Source organism: Platalea leucorodia (assembly GCF_965183815.1).
Source record: "Platalea leucorodia genome assembly, chromosome: 6".
Lineage (NCBI taxonomy): Eukaryota > Metazoa > Chordata > Aves > Pelecaniformes > Threskiornithidae > Platalea > Platalea leucorodia.
The window spans coordinates 9,547,771-9,571,515 of record NC_138828.1 but is presented as its reverse complement, the minus strand read 5'-3'; the positions used below and the strand labels follow the sequence as shown (position 1 = coordinate 9,571,515).

The 23,745-nt window shown below is 40.5% G+C and overlaps 2 protein-coding genes across 19 annotated transcripts in view; both read right to left on the bottom strand.

Annotated features, from left to right (window-relative positions):
- The window catches only part of LARP1B (La ribonucleoprotein 1B), a 50,311-nt gene extending 41,700 nt beyond the window's left edge, over window positions 1–8,611 (bottom strand). For 17 of the 18 annotated variants that reach the window (XR_014228619.1, XR_014228620.1, XR_014228621.1 and 14 more), the window contains exons 1-2: window positions 8,167–8,470; window positions 296–357 (exon numbers count right to left, since the gene is read on the bottom strand). Coding sequence is in view for 3 of the 18 variants with exons in the window: in XM_082316037.1 (XP_082172163.1) it covers window positions 296–357; window positions 8,167–8,455 (351 nt within the window). In the remaining 15 variants the exon portion in view is untranslated. Of the gene's footprint in view, window positions 1–295; window positions 358–8,166 lie in introns of all 18 variants that reach the window. The other variant, XM_082316038.1, reaches the window with a different exon arrangement.
- Window positions 8,612–15,521: 6,910 nt separating this feature from the next.
- The window catches only part of ABHD18 (abhydrolase domain containing 18), a 22,809-nt gene continuing 14,585 nt past the window's right edge, over window positions 15,522–23,745 (bottom strand). The window contains exons 10-14 of the mRNA XM_082316046.1: window positions 21,972–22,061; window positions 21,144–21,245; window positions 19,420–19,798; window positions 17,128–17,290; window positions 15,522–16,102 (exon numbers count right to left, since the gene is read on the bottom strand). Of these exons, the coding sequence (XP_082172172.1) occupies window positions 16,051–16,102; window positions 17,128–17,290; window positions 19,420–19,798; window positions 21,144–21,245; window positions 21,972–22,061 (786 nt within the window). The 3' untranslated portion in view covers window positions 15,522–16,050. The remainder of the gene's footprint in view (window positions 16,103–17,127; window positions 17,291–19,419; window positions 19,799–21,143; window positions 21,246–21,971; window positions 22,062–23,745) is intronic.

Here is a 23,745-nt window from a genome sequence, read left to right as displayed (position 1 = left end):
ATTTCCCTTCCTTTTTTACTTTTCTCTGTCTTCAAAATTAACCATTACCAAGGCAGAACATAACACTTCTGGTTGTAACTTCAAAATACCTTGCTATCTTTTTATTTAGTAGTATCAGCTACTTGCTATCTTGAATATTAACAGCTAGAAACACTCCTTTGAAATTATTTCATTCTCCTGCCATATTATCGGCTGAGCTAAATGCCAGTTTAGATTAACAGGTTAGATTAACTGGGACTTCTAACACAATCAGTCCAATAACTCATAGCTAAATGTCCTTCTGGCAAATACAAACCTTGCTGCATTTCCTTGACCTGGGTTTCGCTGCTTTTATAACTTTAGTGGAATTTTGTAGTTCTGAAAAGAAAGAAAAATATTTTCAGCTGAAGAATTAGACTGCACTTTAAAAGAGTAAGGAAGGTATACTTTAACAACTCTGTTTAACTAGCTATCATGCTACACCAAATTGTTTCTGACGCCTTGGTATCGAAGTCCATGAAGTAACCAATAGTACATGACATCGAAAAACTCACATTCATAATGAGTGTAAATAATCTTGAACACCAGGTGTACAGGATACTGTGTAACACAGTATTTAAGCATTTGCTCAGCTATAAGGTCAAGACTAACTCAAAACACTGGTATTTTAACCTAAGTAGCAGCAAAGAAAATGAGCCCCTGAAACACATTTTGAAAGTTACTCATATTAGAATCTATATTTATAAGACAGAATTAATTTACGAAATCTATCATTATGCCAGCATGAGAAAAACTTAGAAGCAATTACGTATTCACAAATTCCTAGTAATTTCCTTTTATAAGCAATTACTCAAATGCCAAATAAAATTTAGCCATATTGCTCATAATCAAGCCAAAGCAATGGAAAAAAAAATACAAGGAAAGGTGGAAAGAGAAAATGATTATAAAAACTACGTTAAGACTAATACATTTTAATGCCCAAATTCCACAATGGATATGCTTATGATAAATATGAGCATTTGCAACAAAGCTGACGCTCATACATTTTTCAGAACCATCCTGAATCAAGACCTAAACTTTAAAATAACGATCCCATCTGATCTCCTGAGCAAGAGACTTACTTCCACCAGTAATATCTGACAGGAATTAATATAATGCTTGGAAACAACTCTCTCTCTCTCTCTCTCTCTCTCATATGTGGCAACATTATTGGGCCTAATGATCTAGGATCAATAACCTACATTGAAAAATAAAGGTCTACTTAAACTTACTACGTCTTTTAATACATGTGCAATTACCCTTCCGTATATGAGTCTGACTCTCTTATTCTGTGCAATTTTTCCCTACCCATCTCAATTGTGTTCTACTTTTTGTGTTGTGAATTCAGGGGGAAAAACCCCACTAGTATCAGGCAATTTTTCTTGGAGATTAGAATTGAGACAGAGGAAACCACCTCTTAACTTCTGTTAAGCCCTGGTTCTGTTCTCCCGATGCGTACTTTCCCATACAGCAGTGGTCACAACCTTTCCTTGAAACTTCTTATTCAGTATTTTATTGCAAGACAAGCTTGAAACATCGAACACGACTGAAATCACTAGTGGATTATTATTTCACACAGGGATAAGATCACCTCCTCAACCCTTATCTCTTCCACATCCACTGACTAATCTTCCTTATCGCAGCTTCACACTGGGAGCCCCACCCTCGCGCCCCAGTGACTGTGAAAGCCCTCTCTGTCTGCTTCCCGGAATACACCGTGAACCTTAGGAGCATGAACTACTGTATACTCCATATTCCCCTGTAAATTATATTAATACTGCTATATACAACTTGCACATCCCACAAAACGCGAATTCAGTGAATCCCGGTCGGCCTTTGACCTTTGCCACACCATTTACCAGCAGGTTTTTTTCTTCTCCTACAGATCTGCTTTTTAAAACAAAGACAAAACTGCCTCTTTCTTGTTATTCAGCCTCAATTAACTTTAGACTGAGAGCTTTCAGAAACACACAGCGACTGTGCAATCCTAATTTTTACTTGTCACTCAATAATAAACTAATTGCCCTTTACAAAACAAGACAAACAGCTGTAGAGGTGGAGTAGCAAACAAATTTGTAATTTTCTCCAACAAAACTGCCAATTATCTGTAAAGGTAAACTGACCGGCCTATCCTCCAGTAGTCTGTAAACACACATCTCTCCTTCGCTGTTCAATTACCTTACTGAAGCCCTTTTTCCATCTCACAGCACTTTTACTTAAATTGCTGCTGAAGGACTGCTCTGCCAGAACTTCTCCTCTGTGTGTCACCAGGGCGTAGCAAGGGATTCGAAAATAAGAGACTCGATGTCGCTGCACTATCTTAGTCATGGGATATTATTCCAGGCGGCAGGAGAGGCTATCTGAATTGAGTAGAATGAGACCCAACTCGTTTTAAGGAATCTCTCTTATCTGTATGCAGTAATCCAAGACTTGGAAGATGCATTTGCACACGAAATGCAAAGAAAATTAATATTAGGCAACACACCGCCTAGCTGATGATGCCCTTTCTGAACTCAAAGGCCTGAGATCACCACGCTCTGTACTTCCCTACCCAAAAACAACTCCGTGGAGTTTCTTGTCCTCCTAAAAGAGCCATGCTCAAAACCAAATTTAACTGATCTTTCCTGACTGGCTTTCCGGGGCTTATTGTGTGGGAGCTGGATTTTAGTGTGAAGCATGAAAAGGAAGATAAGGGGGAAGGAGGGAAAAAGAAAAAATAGGAAGGTGGTAGAATAAAGAGAAAAAAAACCATCAGATCACTTAAAGGTTTTACCCAGGTCGCATCTGTTACGTTGTTATGAACGCACCTAGAGCCACTGCTCAGGCAAAACCTACTCTACAGTGCGTTTAGATAAAAGCTCTATGCTTAACATTACTCCAGTGTGTGGTTTCAACATCACGTAACAGTGCTGAATACCCAGAAATGGCATCTTCAGCACACTGCTCCAGCAGAACCCAACAAGCCCTTGCAAATAAACTATTTCACTTATTGTTAATTCCAACCTAAGTGTATTAAAATGGTTTATTCAGTCATACGCTACAAGGTAACCTGTTTAGTAACAGCATACTGTGTTGATAAAAGAATTCAGTTATTTCAATTACTTTACTTGCTGGGTTTCAGCTGAGTTTTGAGAGGGTGAGGAAAGAAAATCAAAATCAAGGATGAGGAAGTTTAATTGCCAATGATCATCTTTCAATCACTGAACTCCATCCAGTAAAGATGCCATCCACATGAAAACAGAAATCAGCCTTCAGAGCCATTTTTATTACGGTTCTTCCAAGTCTCCTAATACACCACATCCTAACATGAGGTATTTTCTGCAGAAAGACGTGGATGTGCAAACATGCCAAGTGCAGTATGTCAAGATACATGGGATGACAGTTCTGAAAAACGACAGATGAATTTTGGAACCACCAAAACAGCAGCAATCCTCTGGGACAACGGCGACAGAAAAGGAAAAGCAGAGTGGATGCTGTGCAGAGATAAGAGAAGCAAAGTTTGTACATAAAGATGTACCGCCAAAGTATCGCTGATTACAAGACAAATTATGTTTTCAGTAGCAGTACGTCGGAATGGATGAAGTTCTGCAAATAATTTTTGTCAGCAAGTAATTTTTTCTGATAGAAAGGGAGGGATGATATTGCCAATTTCTTCCAAAAGCAAAATCTATTAATAAAAGGTGGAACACATTCTAATTTTGATACAAACATGGTTTATGCTGTAGGGATTTCTAGGCAATATTCAAGTTTTATTTTTACTTGGACTGCACGTGTACTTCCTTCAGTGAAGGAACAACGTCGCATCAACACCAGAAGTGCTTCAGGAGGCAGCTGAAATCACCCAGCAGAACAGCTCTTCAAAACTTCAGTGGAACATGTTTGTGGAACTTGTACAACATTTTCCTCTCAATGCTCACTTGGAAACTTCAGAGTAGAACCCGTTTTTACACAAGGTGAGCTATACTTAAAATCTATTGTTTTAACAGATAAATGTGAAAGTCTTGCAAATGTGACAAAACAATCCCTTGGAATACACCATAATTTAAATCTAGAGCATGGATTTAGATCCAAGATTCTGGGAAATAAAAAAAAAACCCAAACAGTAATTATGCTAATGTCCTTTCCTACAATAGTTCTAGCATTTTATAGCAAAACTGCATTAGATTGACCTTCTTCACACTATTTGAACAACTAACCAAGGCAGCCAGTTATGACACCTGCATCCTTCCACCTATTTACATTCAAAACCAGTCAGTTTTTCAATCCAACAAGCAACAGGGAAAAAAAAATCCCCCAATTCATGATTGATTCATCATGCCACTATTTATTTTCCTTGCATTTCCTTTCTCATCTCGATTTTTTCTTAGCTTCTTCATAGAAACCTGCAACCTGCGACTCAATTTCTACAAAAGCTTTCACGGTCTAAAGGGAGCACATGCTAGAGCACAGCAAGCCAGTACTGTGTCTTAGGCTCTAGGCAGCAGGATGGATTTCTCTCTCATAACAGGTCCCCCGTTTAGAAACAACAACAACAACAACAAAAAAAACCTACCATACAAAACTACATATGTTGCTATATACAACTGAAATACAGGCAGCAGGTTTGTAAAGATAATGTTTTTAATCCCTTCAGGGTTGGGATTTTTGTCAATGTTGTACCGTCTGATAATTCTTAAAACAATTTTAAAAAGCTACTATTCAAAGACACAGTGAATTCATAAGAACTAACGATAATATCTGCCTTAGAGACACCAAAAAAATTTGATAATCAGATCATTTACCCATTTACTAATCAAAAGCTTACTATTCCTAGTAGCACAGTAAACCTTTGCTAAACTGTACTTTTACAACCTGTTTGCTAACAGACTAAAGGAGGTTAATTTCTACAATAGCACTACAGTGAACTGGTTCTGCTACCCAAATATCAATCAGATAAAAGGTGTTCTTTGATGCCCAGAAATAAACACAAGGCAGAAAGACAAACTCAGCACTATATAAAAGACTGAAGTGTGCAGTTATTTTAATTAACTACATCATTCAGGCACACTAGGAAGCAAACCTGCTTCAACCACTTAAACAGCACAGGTCTTTTGCTTCAATTGAATACTTCCATAAATTTCATGAACGATTTTTGAATAATTATCTAATGAATCATTAGAGACCCACATCAGCTATACAAATCACACAAAGACTAGAGAACCTGTCATTCGGATTCCCTTTTCCAAGCTTACAAAAAGGGCAGCACTTTAGGTTTCATCAAATGACAAGGTGGGAGAACTTTTGTAATAAAATTATTTCAACAGCTCCACCCTGGGCAAATTATTTATGTGGAGGAAGGGTAACCAGCCTCTTCAGCAAGAGCCCAGCTCTGCGGGGTAGCTGAGGGAGAACAAGACTCAGGGGAAAGACAAGGAATACAGGACCAGCACTAGGTTGTTCCGCAACTTCCATATGGACGCATCTTGTTGGCTCAATTTAAAAAAGCTTATCTTGTTACCTTGTAAAAAATCAGCTATGGGATTATATAGGACTCCTTCCTTGCAACCGTTCCTCTCCTCTTACTCACAGAGCTTCAACTTGAAGAACGGAAGACTTACTGTAATATATTGGCTGGGCGCTACAGGGGAAGGCGAGGGGAGGCAGACACACCGCAGAAGTACCTTTCATCATTTGGCAGCCTCTAATAAAGCTACCTCCCTGTGTTCATGATCACCAGGATTAGACAGAAGCCTATTAACCTCACGAGCAATTTCATACTGCTACAAGTCTTTCTCCATGAGTTAAAGGCAGATCAGGATGTAAGAGGAGCTGTATAATTCTGAAATTATTCTCTTTAAAAGAGACTTTTAATAAAAGGCTTAGTCAGAAACAATGAACTGCGGTAACAAACATACCATGAAAAATTCAAGTATGTTTACATTAGGTGTTTGGTTTACTATAACATGATTAAAACCTACTAACGTATCTGAGACAAAAAACCAATAAGTCATAGTAACAACGCTTTGACCAAATTCTTTCGCCAAGAATTTTAAGCCTTTTACATTACTTCTTTCCTTCTAGTGCCAGGTGACTGACAGTTTCGTTCAGTGACAAGAGTCAGGTTTGCCTCTATTACAAACTAATACCACACTGAACTGAAAGTCAAAAGATGACAGACTAGGGTCAATTTTCTCAAGTGCGTAACTATCACTGAACAAACCATACGTGCGCGTCTTAGGAAACTTTCAACAAATTAAGCCAGGATCAACAAGTTGAACAGGATTCAGTCACTACTTTGATGCGAGATTCTTTTACGTTTTATTATCCTCTTTACGGATAGTTTTACGTTCCATCCCAGTAGTATTTCTGCTCATCTACTTATTATTTGACATGACTAATTTCCGTACTACTACATTCATAAGGGCCTAGCATGACCGATTTTCCTTTGCCAACGTGCAATTAGTTACTTCAAAATACATCCCTCGTTGCAGATGGAGGCACATGGCCAGCCCTTCCTTCAAACAGCCAGGAAAGATCAGCTGCTTTGTCTTTTACAAGGGAAAGAGCAGCAGCTCCTTCATGGTGCTTTCGGTGGTGGCCAAACCAAAACACGCACCTTGGTACGTGTTCTTCACCGACGCCATTACCAGCAACAGCAACTCCCATATTTGCTAAATTACACACTTGGCACTGAAAAAGATGTTCCGGTGCAACTACTCGGTTTAGTATTAATTTGATAAAGGGTAAGCGCAACTTTTATACAGAAAAAAAATCATTTAAAGTTCTCTGAAATCATCAAATTAAGCATATAACGTGCATAGCGTATGAAGTCACTGCCTCCCTTCTGTCTTCTCCTTCCTTCAACAACTATTTGTGTGTTTTGTCTTAAGCGGAAAAGTAAACTTCACAGAAGGTGAAGCACAAGGTGCTAATGCAACAAAAGAAGTTTTCCCAAAGCTTCTAATGTGCCATTATTATTATTGCCACAGCGAGGCAAATGAGTGACAAGTTCTCTTTCATGTACGGACAAGACCACAAGCTGCTGCCCAGCAAGCCGGATTGTAGAAGCTATGCATAAATAGGTATTTGCGAGTGCGTCAGGACACGCAAACAAAACAGTCGAGATGATATATGTTGCCAAAAGGTTTGATCTTCAGCTAAGTAGAGATTCTGTGGTCTGAAGAACTCTCTCCCCTACCTGCATGACCTGTATACTTGAAACTATAAATTATACATTTCTCTTTGTGAAGGAAGTACGTATTTAATTCAAGCATAAAAGCGACTGTCAGATCACAAAAAGGTTTGTCAGGTGCCTTCAGGAACAAGTGCTGAGATTGAAATTCTCAGGAAACACAGGCTGAAATACATATTTTGAGGTCAGTGCTTTATTTCCAGCCAAGAGCTGCGAACTTCTAGGAAAGCTTTGCTAGCCTAAGCACAAAGCCTGGCAATTTGAAGTCAGGTCTTCAATGACCAACTTTGTAAAGCCATCTGCCTGTTTATTCGGTATGGAGCCTATAAAGTAAATTTATCTTATGTGGAGTAATTAAAGGCCAGAAAGGCTACTCTCGCTCCGTCTCTTTCCACATAAACAGTTTGAATCCCGAGAGCAAGCAAACTGACGACTTCTGTTCGCGTTTAAAGCCTCCACAATCCAAATCTTCTGGAAAGCAAGACCAAGTAACGGATCGTACAGAGGGCCTTACTATGTAATTAGACAAAAAAGACCTGCGGTAAAGTCAACGGGATTTAGCAGCATTTCTAAAGAAAAGCGAGGCCAGGCAAGTGGCTCACCAGACCTGCTTGCCGGGGGTGACGGCTCGCCAGCCCCGGCAGCCTGCGGAGCGGCTCCCTCGCCCCAGCCGCGTCCCCGTCCCGTCCCCGGGCCGGGCGAAGGCGGGGGCCGGCCCCCACCGCCCCCCGCTCGCTTCCCTCCTCTGCCCATGTAAGTCAAAAGCCAGAGCGCCCGGCCCGGCTCCCGCGGAGCCGCTCCGCCGCCCGGCCCGCACCCGGGCCCTGAGCGGGTTTTTCGTTTCTAAAAAAAAACAAAAAAAACCAAAAAAAAACCAAAAAAACAACCCAAAGCAAAACTAAAACCTGAAACCCAGAAAAGCGCCGCCAGCCGCCAGCCAGCACCCGGCCCGCCGCCCCCCGCCCCGGCCGCCGCACCTGGGTCCTGCGGGAGGAGCTGCCCGCCGGCCGCGGGCGGGGAAGGGCTGTCCCGCCCGGCTCTGCGCCTCGTCCACGGGTTCTCCTTGGGCGGCGGGGCTTCCACCGCCGGCCGCCGCCGCCGGCCGCCCTCCTCCGCGGCCTCCTCCCCGCGGGGCGAGCCGGGCTCCGGCCGCCGGCCTTCCTCCGACTCCCGGGGCCGGCTGACGGCCGGGCCGCCGCCGCCGCCCCCCTCGGCCCCCCAGCCCCGCCGCTCGGCGGGCGCCGCCGACACCTGCGCCGCGGACATGCCCTGCCGCGGCGGCCGCGGGGAAGCCAAGGCGGGGGAAGGCGGGGGGCCGCCTCCGCCTCCCCTCACCGCCGCCCCGCCCCGCGCCGCCGGCCGGGGCTCCGGGAGATCCCCCGTCAGCTCCCCCGGCCGGGCCCGAACCGCCGCCTGCGCCCCCGCCTCCCCTCAGCCGCTCATTCGGTGAGGGAAGAAGCGAGGGAGAGCGACCCGCTGCCGCCGCCGCCGCCGCCTGCGGAGGGACGGGAGCCGCTCCCGGCCCCGCTGCGCCCCGGCCCGGAGGGGGGTGCGCGGGCGGCGGCCGCCGTAACAGCCAGGCGGCGGGGGGCGGGGCTTGCGGGCACTCCCCTGCGTTATGACCTCACAGCGCCCGCGCTCGAGCACGCCGACGCCACCCCCCCCCCCCCGCGGAAACGGCGGCCTTCGGCGAGCGCCGAGCCCTGCCCCGCGCTGCGGGCGTGCCCCGCTAAAACCCTTCCGTCCTGGCTGGACGGCGCCTTCGTGAGCAACGTACCCCCCCCGACCCTGCGTTAATGAGCTTGCGTTAATTAAAAAGAATAATAATAATAGTAAAAAAAAAGTCGGGTGAGGTGCCCAAGCGGCACGCGGTGCGGTCGCCCGAGGGCGCCCAGGCCCGAGCCCGCCCGCACAGCTGAGGAAACACAAACGGAGCAACCTGGCGCTCCTCGCTGCTGCTCAAATAACGCATAAGTCACCCAACCGCTGCTTTAAAGTGAGGGCATGGCTCTGCTTTGAAAACCTAATTAGAATCGGTGATAATTTGGGGTGGTTTTTTTTTAATATCAAGTCTACCTTGAAATTCGGCTGCTTGAGCAGAAGGCTGAAGTGAACCGCAGGTGAAGACGGGAGGCGATGCAGAACGGGGAAGCCCGAGATACGGCAGCCGCGGCGTTCCTGCTCTCCAGGACAGACATACCCAATTAAAGATGGTTTAAGCTCTCGAGTAACATTTACTGGACGTTTTGGTTTCGTCGGTCTTTCCTGTACTTGCACAATACAACGAGGGTCTCAAAATACAGCAGGAGGACAAACAGGTTTTGCTGAAGCAAAGCGGACTTCTCCGCTTCAGCGCTTCCAGCAGCGCGGCCGAGAGAAGGCATTCGGCCAGCACGAGAGCGGACTCGGGTCCAAGCAGCCAGGGAATCGCGCATCATTTACGCGCTGCGACGGAGAGGTGCTTTTGCCGTCACACCGCGTCTCCTCTCCCTTTCTACTTTCTGCCAAAGATCTCCCAGAAGTCACCTTGCACGTGTGCGCTCGTACCACGCGCGCTGGATTTGTTAGGAAGTGATACCCGCGCTTCTGCCACCGCGTTATCCCAGCAGCGCTACGGTCACAGAGTGAGGAAAGCCAATGCAGCGTGAAGTTAGTCACCCTTGCCCTCTTTGCAGCCTCCTACTGCTCCTGTAATTCTCCTTCGTTGCACCTTAAGACACCCTTTCCTCTCCCAATTTCTTGCCTTCAGCCCATCAAGCAACAGATGCAGGGCTTGGCCCTGTTTTACTCCCTTTTTTATAAAATGTCTTCCTAAAAATAGCCAACATCTCTTTAACGAACGAAGGAAATCTTTAAATAGGCTTTTATAAAGCTAGTAAAACATTTTCTAAAATAGTGTCACAAGCAACCAAATTGGCAGTGTTTTGCAGCAGTAAAATATGTTTTGTTCGAGGTAACATTATTCTCTGCTTTAATGAGACTGTATGCAGTTTTACCCCTTCATCAGAAAAAAAAAAAAAAAAAAAAAAAAACAAAACACAAACCCACCTAAAAAACCCAACAAACCCCCACCATAGCTCACACTTCTTCAGGCACGGAGGCCTTTCTAGGATTATTCTGGAGCAGTGGGTACAGTAGCAGCTCAACAGCCTAGAAGCCATCTCCTACAACAGCAAGCACTCCAACTGTCCCGACATCCCGACCCGCAGAAGCGGCTTGCGGCCGCCTCCCTCCCAAGCACAGCGCCACTTAGTCAGGAGTGATGAGATCACATCACCTGGTGGCGGCCCAGGTCTACCTCAAAGAAGAAACCCCCCCTCCAGCTGCTTGCTGCTTTGTTCAAGATATTTGGAAATTTTAATGACCTTTTGCAGTAAAGGCTTGAAATTAAAACATCTACCACAATTGTTCTATGCTACTATAAGCAAACCACATAGATACGTTAATGCACGTCTCTGTAACTGCAGATTTAAGCTCCAACCATTGGTAATAAGGGAGGAGTTTCTCTTTTCATAAACAGAAAAAAATATTACTATTGCTTCTAAGCACTTTTTGTACAAAAAGTGACACATGTATTCTTTCTTCATTTTAAGTTTATATCAAGAAAGAGAAAAAAGGGTAGAATGATTAAAGCAAATCTTCAAACTCTTCGAAGCATTTTTCTTTGCAACTAAGAACTCGATTTTTTCGGATGCAGTAAATTTACTAATCAAGGACATGCCAATTGCATATTGCAGTGACAAATTTACTTGAAATAGAGGAAAGCATTCTTACTGGATAATTTTGACAGGGAAAAAGGGCAATATCGGTATACATTTACATCTACATTCCTGCAAAACAAGAGTATCAGTCACGCTACCCATTCAAAACCATTTTCACATCTTTTATCTGGTTTCCAAAATCAGAAGCTAAGCAGAAGTTAGAGTGATATGAAAGTACAGAGGCCCTACCTAAGCCACTGGTAAGAAGGGGATTAACCTCCTGTTTCCTCTTTTTCTCGTACAAGTGTTAGAAGATAAGGAAGCAGATGTGCAGGCCAGCCGGCACTTCAGGAACGCTGCAATACTGCAGTGCAGGAACCTGAACAGACCAGGAAAAAAGCAGGAAACTAATTAGAGTTAACTAAGGGGGGGCAAAAAACCAGTAAAGGTGACCAGTAACGTGGCAACCTGAGAAGTTTTTGTACATACTTGTTTTGCTAACTTTGTGGTAGTACAAGGCTTACTACATGCTTTATTGGACGCACGGGGCCCGAAGAGTATATAAAAAACTTTTACAGTTACCTGAGACTCATCCTTAACTCTTGTCCACTTTGTGTCATCCCTCTTGTTACTTTCTAGCAGGGCAAGTCAGACTTCCTTGGCAAAACTCACAGTAGTTTTAAGAGCACAGTATTTAAAATACTCATATTTGAAAGAGGCTGATTTTCTCTACATGGAACCAAGAGAATAACAATCGTTATGAGCTACTTTACATTTTAAAGCTTATGTTTTATCTTGTGTAGAAGCATCCCAGCATGCCAGGAAACGCTGCAAATTACAGGATTGCATGATATAGTACCATTTTACTCCTGTAATACTTTTTCATGAGGAATTACATGCCTACAGACTATATGAACCTCCTCTCAATACTGTGTAACTTATCATTACAGCCAAGCTGACAGAGAACCTGACAGTTTAAGATAAAGAAACTTCCCTGCCCAACCAACTGTAATTAAGATGAACATTTTTAAAAAAGTGACACAGAACAGAAACAATTAAGACAAATTAAAAAATATATATATTAAGTGCCTCAAAATGTTAGCAGCTACCAAGCAAAAATAGCATTCCGAGGATCCAAGGATTTGCACTTTCTAATTTACTATTTAAAGAGTATCTATATACGTGCACATGACATTCCAGCAAGAAAAGCAACCAGACTCCATTCCTTCATATAATGGTACCTTTTTGCAGACTTGCTAGAGTAATAAAACACAAGTGATCTATCCTCGCTAAAAAGAATTGCTGAGCGGTCACTTTTGAGGGGGGTGTTTTTTGGACTTGGGGAAAAAAAATGACAAAAAAGCTCCATTCGACAACGATTAGATGCGTTCCGTTCTAGATGGTGATCAGCACTTAGGTGCCGGGAGAGAAATGTGTAACCAAAATGCTAAAAAAAATGACCTGGGTTACTCACGGATAACACACCAGACCCAGCTGCTCACTCTGTCCTGAGCCTTTCCTTTCAAATGCAGACAAAACGCACCACCCGCTCCGTTTGTCCTCCTCATATTTTGTCAGTCTTGGCGTCAGTATGCAGAGGTGTTACCGCGGCCTTTGCTTTTCAGGCAGCCTAAGCACCAAAATAAAATTGATTGCATCTTGGTTGCTGGGTACAGCTGGCAGGTTTCAGTCAGAATGACTGCTCCAGTTCCACAGAGAAAGCCACAAACATTTTCCAATACTTTTGTGGTTTTTGTTTTGTTTTGTTTTTTGCACATAAACATCATCAAGACTCGAAGATGCACCCGCCAGTAACATTTACAGCTATCTGTTCAAAGCAGCCTTTCAGCTAGCGTGTAATATTCCCATTCATACGACGGACTGCTGCAGACAATTGAAATAACCTCCTCTCCTCCCGGCAGCAGCGCTCCAAAACCCTACCACCACCTTCCCGCCTTGCGAGAGCAACCATCGACAGCAAGGGCGATTTTTTCAATTACTGCTGGACAGTCCTACAATATGCTGCGAGTTTATTACGGGACAACACACCCTTGCTTGGAACACAGCAGCAAGCAGGAAGAAGCTGTACAGATTTTGGACCCTTTTAAAGTAGAAGGAATTTTAAGTAAGCCTGGGAAGTTCTGCCACAATGAAGCCGCTGAAAAGTATAACATTGCAATCACAACGGTATCTTAATTAGATGATACAAGCTTATTTTCTTTACTAGGTACCGCATGTAGAAAAACATGAAAGCAGTATCACTGTTTGTTATGTAAAGCTTTTATCTTGTACTGTAGATTAACTACTCTTCTTGTGCTACAGTACTAGTAGGAGTAAAAAGGATTACAGGATGACAGTGAAATGCATTTAGAATTCCTGTTAACAAGAAAGAAAAAAAACCTCACACCTAACTTTTTTTTTTAGGATTTTTATTGAAAAACATTAAAACAAAAAAAATGATCAAGGCCAGTTTTACAATAAATTTAAGACATACAGAATAGCTTACCTGCTATTTGGATTTAGTGCAGGAGCCTTATTCCAATATTTTTCTCATGCAATTGCTGGATTAAAACCACATTCTCTTTTAACATCAAAATGGATTATTAATAATGCTTTCTTAGGATTTAACCTTAAAATCTGGTTTAAAAAGTCAATTTTCCAAAGGTTAAAAACATTTGCACAGCAAGATTCCCCCCTTCACAGCCCAGCTAATAGTTTCCCGTGTCTGATAACTGGCAGAAATAGACCACAGAGCTCCTTTTTCCTTTTTGTTATTCTAACCTGAGAAATTTCTTAAACGCTTCTTAGTGGGCCTTCATATTTGGCAACGTTACTTTAGTTACACCGCAAAGTGTGATTTCTCGTTCTTGTCACAGAGACCAGTCTTTCACTACTTATCCCAAAAGACACTCTCACAACCAGGAGTCACATTAGCATAAATCTGCTTCTGTGAATAGCATGCCCTTCCGGCAAGTTAAACCTTGTTAGTAGTATCATCAGAACACTAACCTCAGCATGTCAAGTTCCCATCAGTTGCGTAATTCCTAGCATTGTGCGCTTTGAAAATATTTACTTTGGCACCTTATACTTCGTAGGGTAGAGAAGTTGATTTTTTTTGTGCTTACTGCCCGCCTTACAAACTCTGTCTTTTCTCTCTTCCATTTATTCAAGCCCTTTCCCTTGCCACCAGTTATCTCCCTTTCTGATAGCTGCAACAGAAACAGGACATAAAGCACACAAATACATTTAAAATGTGAGATCTAAAAAAGCTGGTCAACAGCAGACAATGGTCTTGTAAAACACTCTTAGTTGAAGAATGAGTTGTAAAACGTAAACCCCATAAGTCTTTTAGTATAGTATTCAAGCCTTCAATTTTAAATTTGCAAGCTTACTTACATTTGATTTCAAGCCTTCCAACATTCAGAGTTTTACTACGTTTAAATGTGCTAGTCACTTCACACTTGCTCCCAATATATATAAAACCAACAGTCTAAAGAAATGATGAAAAACCACTTGAAACAAGCAATTTAATTTCCAACACAGTATAACTTCTTTTGCATTTTCAGTAAATTTGTATGTTAAATAATTCGGGTTATTATAAGTTGTTGCACTTTAGTTTTACCTGAACTTATCTGATTTTCAAGTGGACCATGATTTCTTCCCAGTTACTAGTCCTATCTGCCAGACTAAAATTCAAGAGAATATGTTTATAATAAACTGAGCTTTCTTTGCTTCATACTCTGCCTATTAGAAACCATTACACTAACCACGGCCATCAATGAAGTGCTTGATTTGAAACGTATAGAAGTCACACATCCCGAGAAATGGCTGGATTTTTCTGTTTGTTTCTGTGTAACTCTGGTCGTGACTGTACTAAAATTAATATTGAAGTGTTTCAGTTTTCAACTTCTCTGCAAACTAGCTTTAAAAGACTGTTACATACCACATAATAAGATGTGAACAGATACCATACACAGCTGATGCATGACAACCTTTTACTCTACTGTAATTTGTTGGCATTTTTGATCCCAAAAGAGGAAACAACAGACTTCGGAAATCTTAAATGCATTCATAATCCTATTTTTTTTCTTTTCCATCCAATTAAAAAACAGTGTTGAAAAGTAAGGAGCTACCCTAGCTGTTTTGATAACCCTTAGTCTCACATACATTTTTAATATTATACAGTGAAACTGTATTTTGCATATCAGCGCTGAGTGCACTTTAAAAAGGACCTCTGTTGAAATATTTCCAACAGGTCTTTATAGCACCATATAACCTGCTGTTGATTTAACTGCTTAGAATCAGACTCTCTGGGCCACTGCTTCTAAAGAAAAATGATTACATTTTTATTTCCTCTAGCATTCTAAAAAAAATTTTTAGAAGAAAAAATTTATGTTATCCAACTGAATGCATGTGAACAGTTAATTACTAGACATTCCGTTTTCACTTATTCCAGTTTTGTGACACTGACCAATGAATTGCTACACAATTCTTCTGGAACGGCACGGTTTAATTCAGTGGCAGAAAAATCTCATGGATGCATTGAATGAAAATGTCTTTCTCTCACTCTTCCTTGAATTCTGAAAGTCTCTTTTTGCAAGATTTGATGCTGCCCCTTCTGTTATAGCTCATTTTCAATTCATAATAGAGAAAATCAGCGACAAACACAAAAGGCCAAGGGCTGGCAAAGCCATAATACAACACAATAGGAACAGCAAGGGGACAAGGAAGCAAGAGGAAACCAAGGTACCTGGAACAAACTAGAAACACAGTAAACGCAAGAGAGCATCTTAGCCCAACAGCAAATTTTACAGTCTTTCAATACTTGGATCGGTCTGTTTTCAACTGATAGACAATTCAGAATTTATTTGGAATTAAAGGAATACACAATGTGATTAAACGTGAAGTACATGAACCATTCACGCACTAAGAAATGCTGCCGTTGTTTTTTCACAGGTAAAGCTGAAGCAAGTGTGTCAGAATGGCATTTGGTTGAAATGAAAGTAATGCTGGTACTTTACCATTTTTGATAATTGTTATCTACAACAGTCAAAGTCAGTGACCATCTCTACTCAACGTTGCAAGAGGCTTGTTTTCCAAATGTGAGTTCCAGTAAGTGGAAGTACAAATGAGATCAGTTTCAATACGTTATGAAGATTTTTAAACCGCATATTTCTGAAGAAAGCGATCAAATGCATCATAAATCGCTTGTCTGAAACAAGGAAAAAAGAAGATCATTCGTATCATTTGTATAATTGGGCAGATATAAGTGCCACTTTCCCATATATTTACAAATATATTTACGAAGCTATCATCACAATTACAAAACAGCATTCAATAAAAATGTGGTATTAGGTAGTTGTTTCTCCTTCACTTATTTCTGGGATCTCTCACTTCAATCCAGCAATATATTTATGTTTCAGGAACGAGTGGGACTGTTTACCAACTTTAATACGAGTGCAAATGTTAATGGATTAGGAGTTTTCTACTCAAACATGTCAAGAAATGGGTCAGAGACACATGCATAATTTATAAGTTTTGAGCAACTGTCATAAAATAAGGCTGAAGTTTTAAATAGCAATAAACTAGTGGTTAGCATACCTTGACCTGGTATACTGCTAATCCTTTTTGCTGTTGCTTAGATTTCCTAAATGGGACGTACACTCTTACTAATTCCTTATATTTTAAAATTAACAGCACAAGTATTTAACTTTTTAAAACTAAGGAACTGCATTTATATAACTGATTTCTATAACTGTCTTCAGAAAGTCAACACCTAGACAAGAATCCATGCAAGTACTACTCATTTGCAGTCAAGCTTATATTTTAATTCTCATCTTCAACTGTGTGGTTTTTTTAATTCTCAGAAGACAACATTTGCAAAAGACAACAGCGGCGCAATACAACATAAGCGGTGACTGCTTAAAAAATATCTTCTAGTGCCCAGTGAACAAACTAACGAAAAGCTTTTATAGGAAACAAAAGTGTGAGAAGCATCATTCTCTTGCCATTGGCTTACTGAACAATCCGAGCTATGTTGCACCTCATCTTTGCTCAGAAAATGGAAATGCTGCCATTCTCTTTAAATTATTTCAGATCCAATAACTTGTTCTTCAAAGCAGTATTTGGTATTTGTTGCTTTAGAGTAATTATAGACTATTACAGAAGAAAAACTATGTGTCTCAAAATTATGGTTTTAAGCTCTCAACTGTTTTTAAACTTTCCTAATTACTTTACCTGAAGAGCCCTTGTTTGAAGAGGTAGGCACTGACGTGACCTCCATCCAGATACCTAATTTCACATCCAGGCCAGATTTCTTGAAGACTGCGCACCCCAGTTCGAGGAATATATGCATCCTCCTTAGCTTGTACAACTATGATTAAACTTGGGTCAACTGGAACTAAAGGAAAAGAAATCAAAATTGAATTCATCTAAGGTAAGAAATAGAAACATGTCAGCTGAGATGTCTGTTGTAAAAATCCTATTTCTAAACAAATCAAAATTATTCTAAGCTTCAATAAAATTATATTTTCAAAAGCCTGCAGCACAATTTATCTGTGTTTTTGACATTACAGTAGCGAGGCCATTAGTAGAAAAACAAACTAATCAATCCCCTTCCCTCCCTTAAGGCAGAAAACTTCACAAGTCTTTGAGGAATGATAGGAGAATTGGCTTTCCTCTTATCAACAAAACTCTGTAGCATTCAGGTCAGTTCTCTGAGATCTCTTTTTTTCAGTGAAAAAACCTAGGAGACATCTGAAATTCAATAGAGCAGAAGCTTTGTATATTTTTTTTCCTCAAGGAGATGAAAAAAGACAACTTTTCATATGAGAGGTCAGACAAAGTGCAGTACACGTTCACTTTCTTTTCTGTTTCCCACATGTTTTAGTTACAACAGAAAAATCCCAACATATATATATTTATTACTCATAACCAGAATTGCACCAAACAGATTACTAACAGGAAAACCACCAAAATGATGTTGAGGAAAAAAAACACCAAAAATGATGCTGAACACAGAACGGTTCTCGCTTCACAAAGAATATACGCGGTATGGTAAAGAGTGACCAGCCACGATACTTGACAACAGGGTGTCACAAATAATTGAGACCCTCTCCTTTCATATATACTAGATTATGTATAGAGGGTATGTAATGCTAAGATAGGTTCTGGGCTTCCATTCAATTTTCCATGAAATCTGAATGTTAGGCAGACTTTCTGAAGCTCCCCTCTAGACACGCTCCAAGGATACCTTGGCAGGGGATGCAATGTCTCCCAGAGCATGAAGAGACCTGGGAGACAACTGACACGAAGGACTACATCACTTTGACAAGTGCGCTAGGATCACAGATCCTCTTAAGTGTCAAGAAAGGTCAATGCTTTAGCTAAGCGATACCTGGATAAGTGTCTAGATAAACCAGAATGTCTGTACTTAGAATAAAGTTTACAGGGTTTTTTCTGTCTACTGAAATAACTTTTAAAGCTTTAAGGAAAGCACTTCACTGGTATTTGTCACAAAACATCCCCGGCTAGCAGTGACCTGGGACATTGTCAAGAAATCTATGCTAGTGTAGAAATCTTTGGATTTTTTTTTTTTTTTTCCAAACATTTACCAGTGGCATACTGAATGCCAAAATTAAAAAATGAGGTGGCACAGGGTCTCAGTATCAAGAATGTTTTGACATTCAAAGACAACTCTGTCAGAAACTTGTCTGAAGCCCCAGTATGTTCTAGGACATGTTGAAAGTCCTCAGTGGGTACGTGCACAGTTGAACCATTTTGTCTGAACGGACTGCCACAAAAGCAATTCCAAGCCCCCGCTCCAGCAAAACCCTTTCCTTCCATCAGCTCTAGGAAGAAATCACTTGTTTGCATTGCCTGCAAGCGGGCCATTGAAAGGGATTTGTCCTAGACACCAAGAAGCCCAGGTTCATCAGATTTAAGGCTCGCTGGGCTACAGCTCCCTCTATACGCTATGCTTGTCTTGGGCAACACTATATTCACCAGACTGCGTCGTCCCAGAAGGACCTCTGTGCGTTTTTACTGGTCACACTTGTCTAACAGTATCATTCAAGCTTGGTTCTCAGCTATGTAGGCTACTTTCTATCTGAAGTCAACATCAGATTTCTGCTTTATGAGATTTATTTCAATCTGCTTGAAAAACCATTAGCAGATTAATCAGATCTAGGTATTACTCACATGACACAGATGTTTTATTCTTTTAAATAATAGAAATTTGCACTAACTCATAGCTGAAAATAGCCACAGCAAGGCAGAGAAAAAACGAGCAAAGATACTGAAAGGCAAATTTTTAATTCACGTTATCATTAGTTGGCCATTAAGAAGAAACAGAAAAACAATTTGGAAAGGGAGTGGTAAATAGATGCTACTGAATAACACTCCAGATATTTTCATATTTCAGCTAAGGTGCCAGCAGGTTTACGCAATGGAGAATGAAGAAAATACCTTTCCTTCCATCATATTGAATTCAGTTTTCCAAACTGCACATTAAAACAAATAAATACATACCTGAGAAGTTAGCTACATGGGTACATTCATCCATTACTCCTTTCATGAACCTTAAGGATTCTCTCTGTAAAGTGTCACCCTTTCTTCTTTTATTTATCCTGTGTCCTTGTGGGCTGGTTAAGTTTTTATTGCTATTGCTACTGGTTGAAAATGTTTGATTTATGCACTGCATTTTAGGAGCATCTTGTATTAAGAGTCTTTCTGATGAGGCACTTAGAGTACTTTTATTTGTGGTAAAGCTGTGAATAGCTTCTTTAGATACCGTCTTGTTTGAGGAGTCAAGGTCAAACATTCTGGAAGTCACGTCCACATCCTCCAGACTGTCCACGCTCTCAGGGAAGTTTTTAACAAAGTCTTGTCCCATCTTGAAAGAATCTGTCTAAACAAAGACAACAGGTCATTTATTAAGGGTTTCTCCTTTAAACCAGCTGGTTAATCTTATTTTTAAGATCAACTCAATATTAAAAAAAAAAAAAAAATACACATAGCACTGCTCACAGTACTTGTTATTTTCAGCCTGCATGTCACTCAATTAAATCCTGATGATCATAACCTCTTGATAATTTCATTCTACATCTCTGTCAGCTTAAAAAAATGCAGGAAGTACTTATGTATGGTAGCTTATGATACAAACGTTTGGTTTTAATTCTATATTAAACTGAATTTATCATTGCAGTCGTTTAAGCTTAAATTTCTGGGCAATAAACATGTGACCAGGTCTAATGTTAGCTTTAGGACTGAAAAATCTACTGTCTCTAAATACTAGGAAGACACAAGCTGAACATCTTGAAATGTTTCTTCTTTCCATTTTGTCTGCTCCATCAGTACTCCTGGAGGATGGCATAAAAATGGCAAGCGCCTAAGCAACTATCTCCACCCCAGCTCCTCTTCTCCTGTCATAAGGTAGTTGAAAAAGGACTGTCACAAAGCAAAGAATCTTAGGAAAAAGGTTATTTATCAGAATTGGCTAGAAGACAGTGTTGCAACATATAAGCAATTCTCGAAAAGTTATCCCTCCAATCTAAAAGAGCAGTGAGGCAATGAAATTCCCCTTCGGAAGAGTCTTTCAACCCTAGTAAAAAAGAGTCAGGAAGAAAGAAAAAAAAATACACAGACAATAAATTATATTTCATAAGGAGCAAGAAACTAATTACAAAAGCTCTACCTCATGTTTATCCCAACCGCCTGTGCAATAACAGTCTAAAGCTGAGGGAGGGCTAGCATCACACATAGAAACAGAAAGAGAGAGACCTAGCACTCTAAACAAACTAGAAAAGTAACTTTATGTTGCTACATATTAAAAATATTCCACAGCACTGCATATTTGCGAGCAATTGCTTCAAAGGGCAATAAATCATGTTTTTATATCTATGCGCCAGGCTATTGGTTTTCCAGACTATAAAGCCAGTTACTGGGAAATATTATCTACATTTTCAATGTTTTGATTAAATTCATTTTATGTTGCAGATTACAGTAAGTGTGGTCACAGAAAGAACTTGTAGCAAGGGCTATTCTTAACACACATTATACCACCAAAATACTAGCTTCTGTTTTTCAGAAGGTTTTCCTTCAAAGATTGAATTTATCAAAAGCATAAGGAAACAACAGGCAAACATGTTTTAGCTAACAATTGGCTACTTTTACTGGAAGTAAAAAGAAGTTACATTGTTTGTTAGATCTGCACATGTAAATATTAGCAAATAGGGAAAACAAACTATACTTACTCCACAGTATTCAAGCATTTGAATGATTTCCTCTTCGTAAACAGTTTGCGTAAAATACTGTTTCTCTAGCTCTCTCCAGTTCACTGCCTTGCTCAACACACCCTGAGATTATAAACACAAGCATCCAGTACACAAGTAAAACTCAGAGATCATTCTAAAGTAATGATATACAGAGAAAATCGATCTGTTCCTCTCTGTGACTTGATCTTTCCAGTGGAATTCTGCCCAAGTTTCCAGATAATCCTCAGAATTATTGTAATCAAAGCATAAGCACATATTATAACATAGGCCATGGAAACCCACCTCCCTTTAAAAAACAAACAAAGAAAAGGGAAAAAAAAAAGAAGGCAGTAAACAGTCCCACTTAGGGTTTACACACATCTAGACTGGGCTAAACCAATGATCGGTGTCAAAGCCAGTCTATTCGTTCACCTGCCCCGGCAGCAGTAGTGAAAACAGGCACCCCTCGTGGTAGTAGCAGCAACTATTTAACCCAACTCTTTAAGCCAGGCTTTGAGCAGAAGAAAACATGTTTTCATGGCTTGCTTCCTCACCTTCCCGCATCCAGACCAGGACTCTAATCACTGTCCCACAAACCAGCCCCAGCCCCTAATTTGGCCCCTGACCCACTGAAGTAGCTCAAAGCTACCCTCCTTGCCACGTGTTGCACATCCTGAGCAGGAAGGGTGGGGTTTGCCACCAATCACTAACAGACGCCCAAGGGTGCTGAAATGCCCTGACTGAAGAGGTGAATGTGGCCAACCCAAACCTTTTAACTTACATATCTGATTACATTCTAGTATATTAACAAAAATATATGTTAATTACCGTAGTGAAGACTGCAGAAGCTGTTGACCAGGAAAGACACGGAATCAATGGCAATGGTTTAGGCCAGTTTGTCACTGCCAGTGAAGCCATCTAGAATCAAAGGCACTTATTACATATTTTAACATTGAATTCACAATATGGTAAAAAGGACGCTCTCACCTTCAATTTATTTGTTTATACAGTATCAAACAAATACACAGTGCCAAAGCAATTAAGGACTGTGGCAGTTGGATATACTTTCACCTATTTAGAAGATACAACCTGTTCTTCAGCAATTTGCCTAACAATAAACATTGCTCTGGATAGAAGTAATTTCAAGGCTGAATGGCTTTTTGTTGTAAGAATTCTCAATGGAATATTTATTCTGACCTTCTAGTTGTTTGAAACCATGAAAAACATCTATAAAGCCTTTTCATCAAGCTCTTGAAAGCTTATTTCAAGGCAAAATGAAGACAATCTACGAGAAGAACTATCTGACATTCTATACTTTTAAAATATGTATACTGGAAAAAAAAGTGGAGGTGAAGTAATTCAGCATGTTAAGTGGACTCTTTTTCTGTCCTTTAAAGTTTAAATTAGTACTGTTACATCAGTTCTCAGAACACATTTTTGTGAATATTCTGTTTATCCCAGGAAAAAACAGAGCGAAGCAAAGCAGCTCAACGTACAGAAGTTCCCTATATGATATGTTCTTGCCAAGTTTTATTTTATTGCTCTAAATGGAACAACAGTGTAAACCCTTTAATACAAAATACCCCATGCCTGTGCCATATGTTCCAGTAAATGGATTTATACAACTCAACTGTAATTCTATTCTAATTATTTTTTTATTAATAAAAAGTTAAAAGAACACCACATATCTATGTTCTGATAGCCAGAAAGTCTAACTTCTTTCTTCTTAGTTCCAGCTCTCCCCATCAGTAGAACTGAATTAATGCTACCTACCTTCTGTTGTAAGACACATTCTATAGATGATCATAATCAAATATGATTTATTTCCCTGGTTTTAAATTGTACCAGAAGTCCTGTAAGTAAGTCAGGACTAGCCAAAAATGTATCTTCCTGGACTAAGAAAAAAAAAAAGTCAAAGGAGTTTCCAAACTCACTTTCTCAGATCTTGCCTCCTTCTATACCCATGCTGTATGTGACCATTGGTATAGGGTACAGGACTCTGTTATTCCCACAGCATTTGAAGTGTCCTGCACGTTAGTGGTGCATATACCGGTTTGAGAATTCTAATCCAACTTACAAATAAGACAGGGAAGACACATTTAACACAAAAGCTGTTGTTTCAGTAGGGTAACGTTTACGTAAATCAAAGGTGCTTTGTACATTTATGACATTTAGAGTTATAAAATTGTGCTTTGGGGGAAAATTATTTCCCTTTCAGTAGCCACTACCATTACCAACATTATTTACTTAGCTCCGAACAACAAACAAACAAGGATCAGCAAAACAGAGGGATGTGGTTTTAATAAGCTTCGTACCTATATCTCACAGACCAATGATTATCTGTTGAGACACAAGCAGTAATATTTTAACTGTGTATTAGTCTTTCAAGCATCTCACTAATACACTGCTGTTTTAGTTTGAATATGGACAGTGTCATACACAAAATCTTATCCACCTCACCACAGAAATCTTCTCTAATCAATACCAATGATCAGGTAAAAAAAGATGAGTTGAGAACAGAACTGACACCAAAAGTCACCTCAATTACAACATGCCTACAAAAAGGAGGCATTTCACACACTGCATTCAAACACAAAAGTTT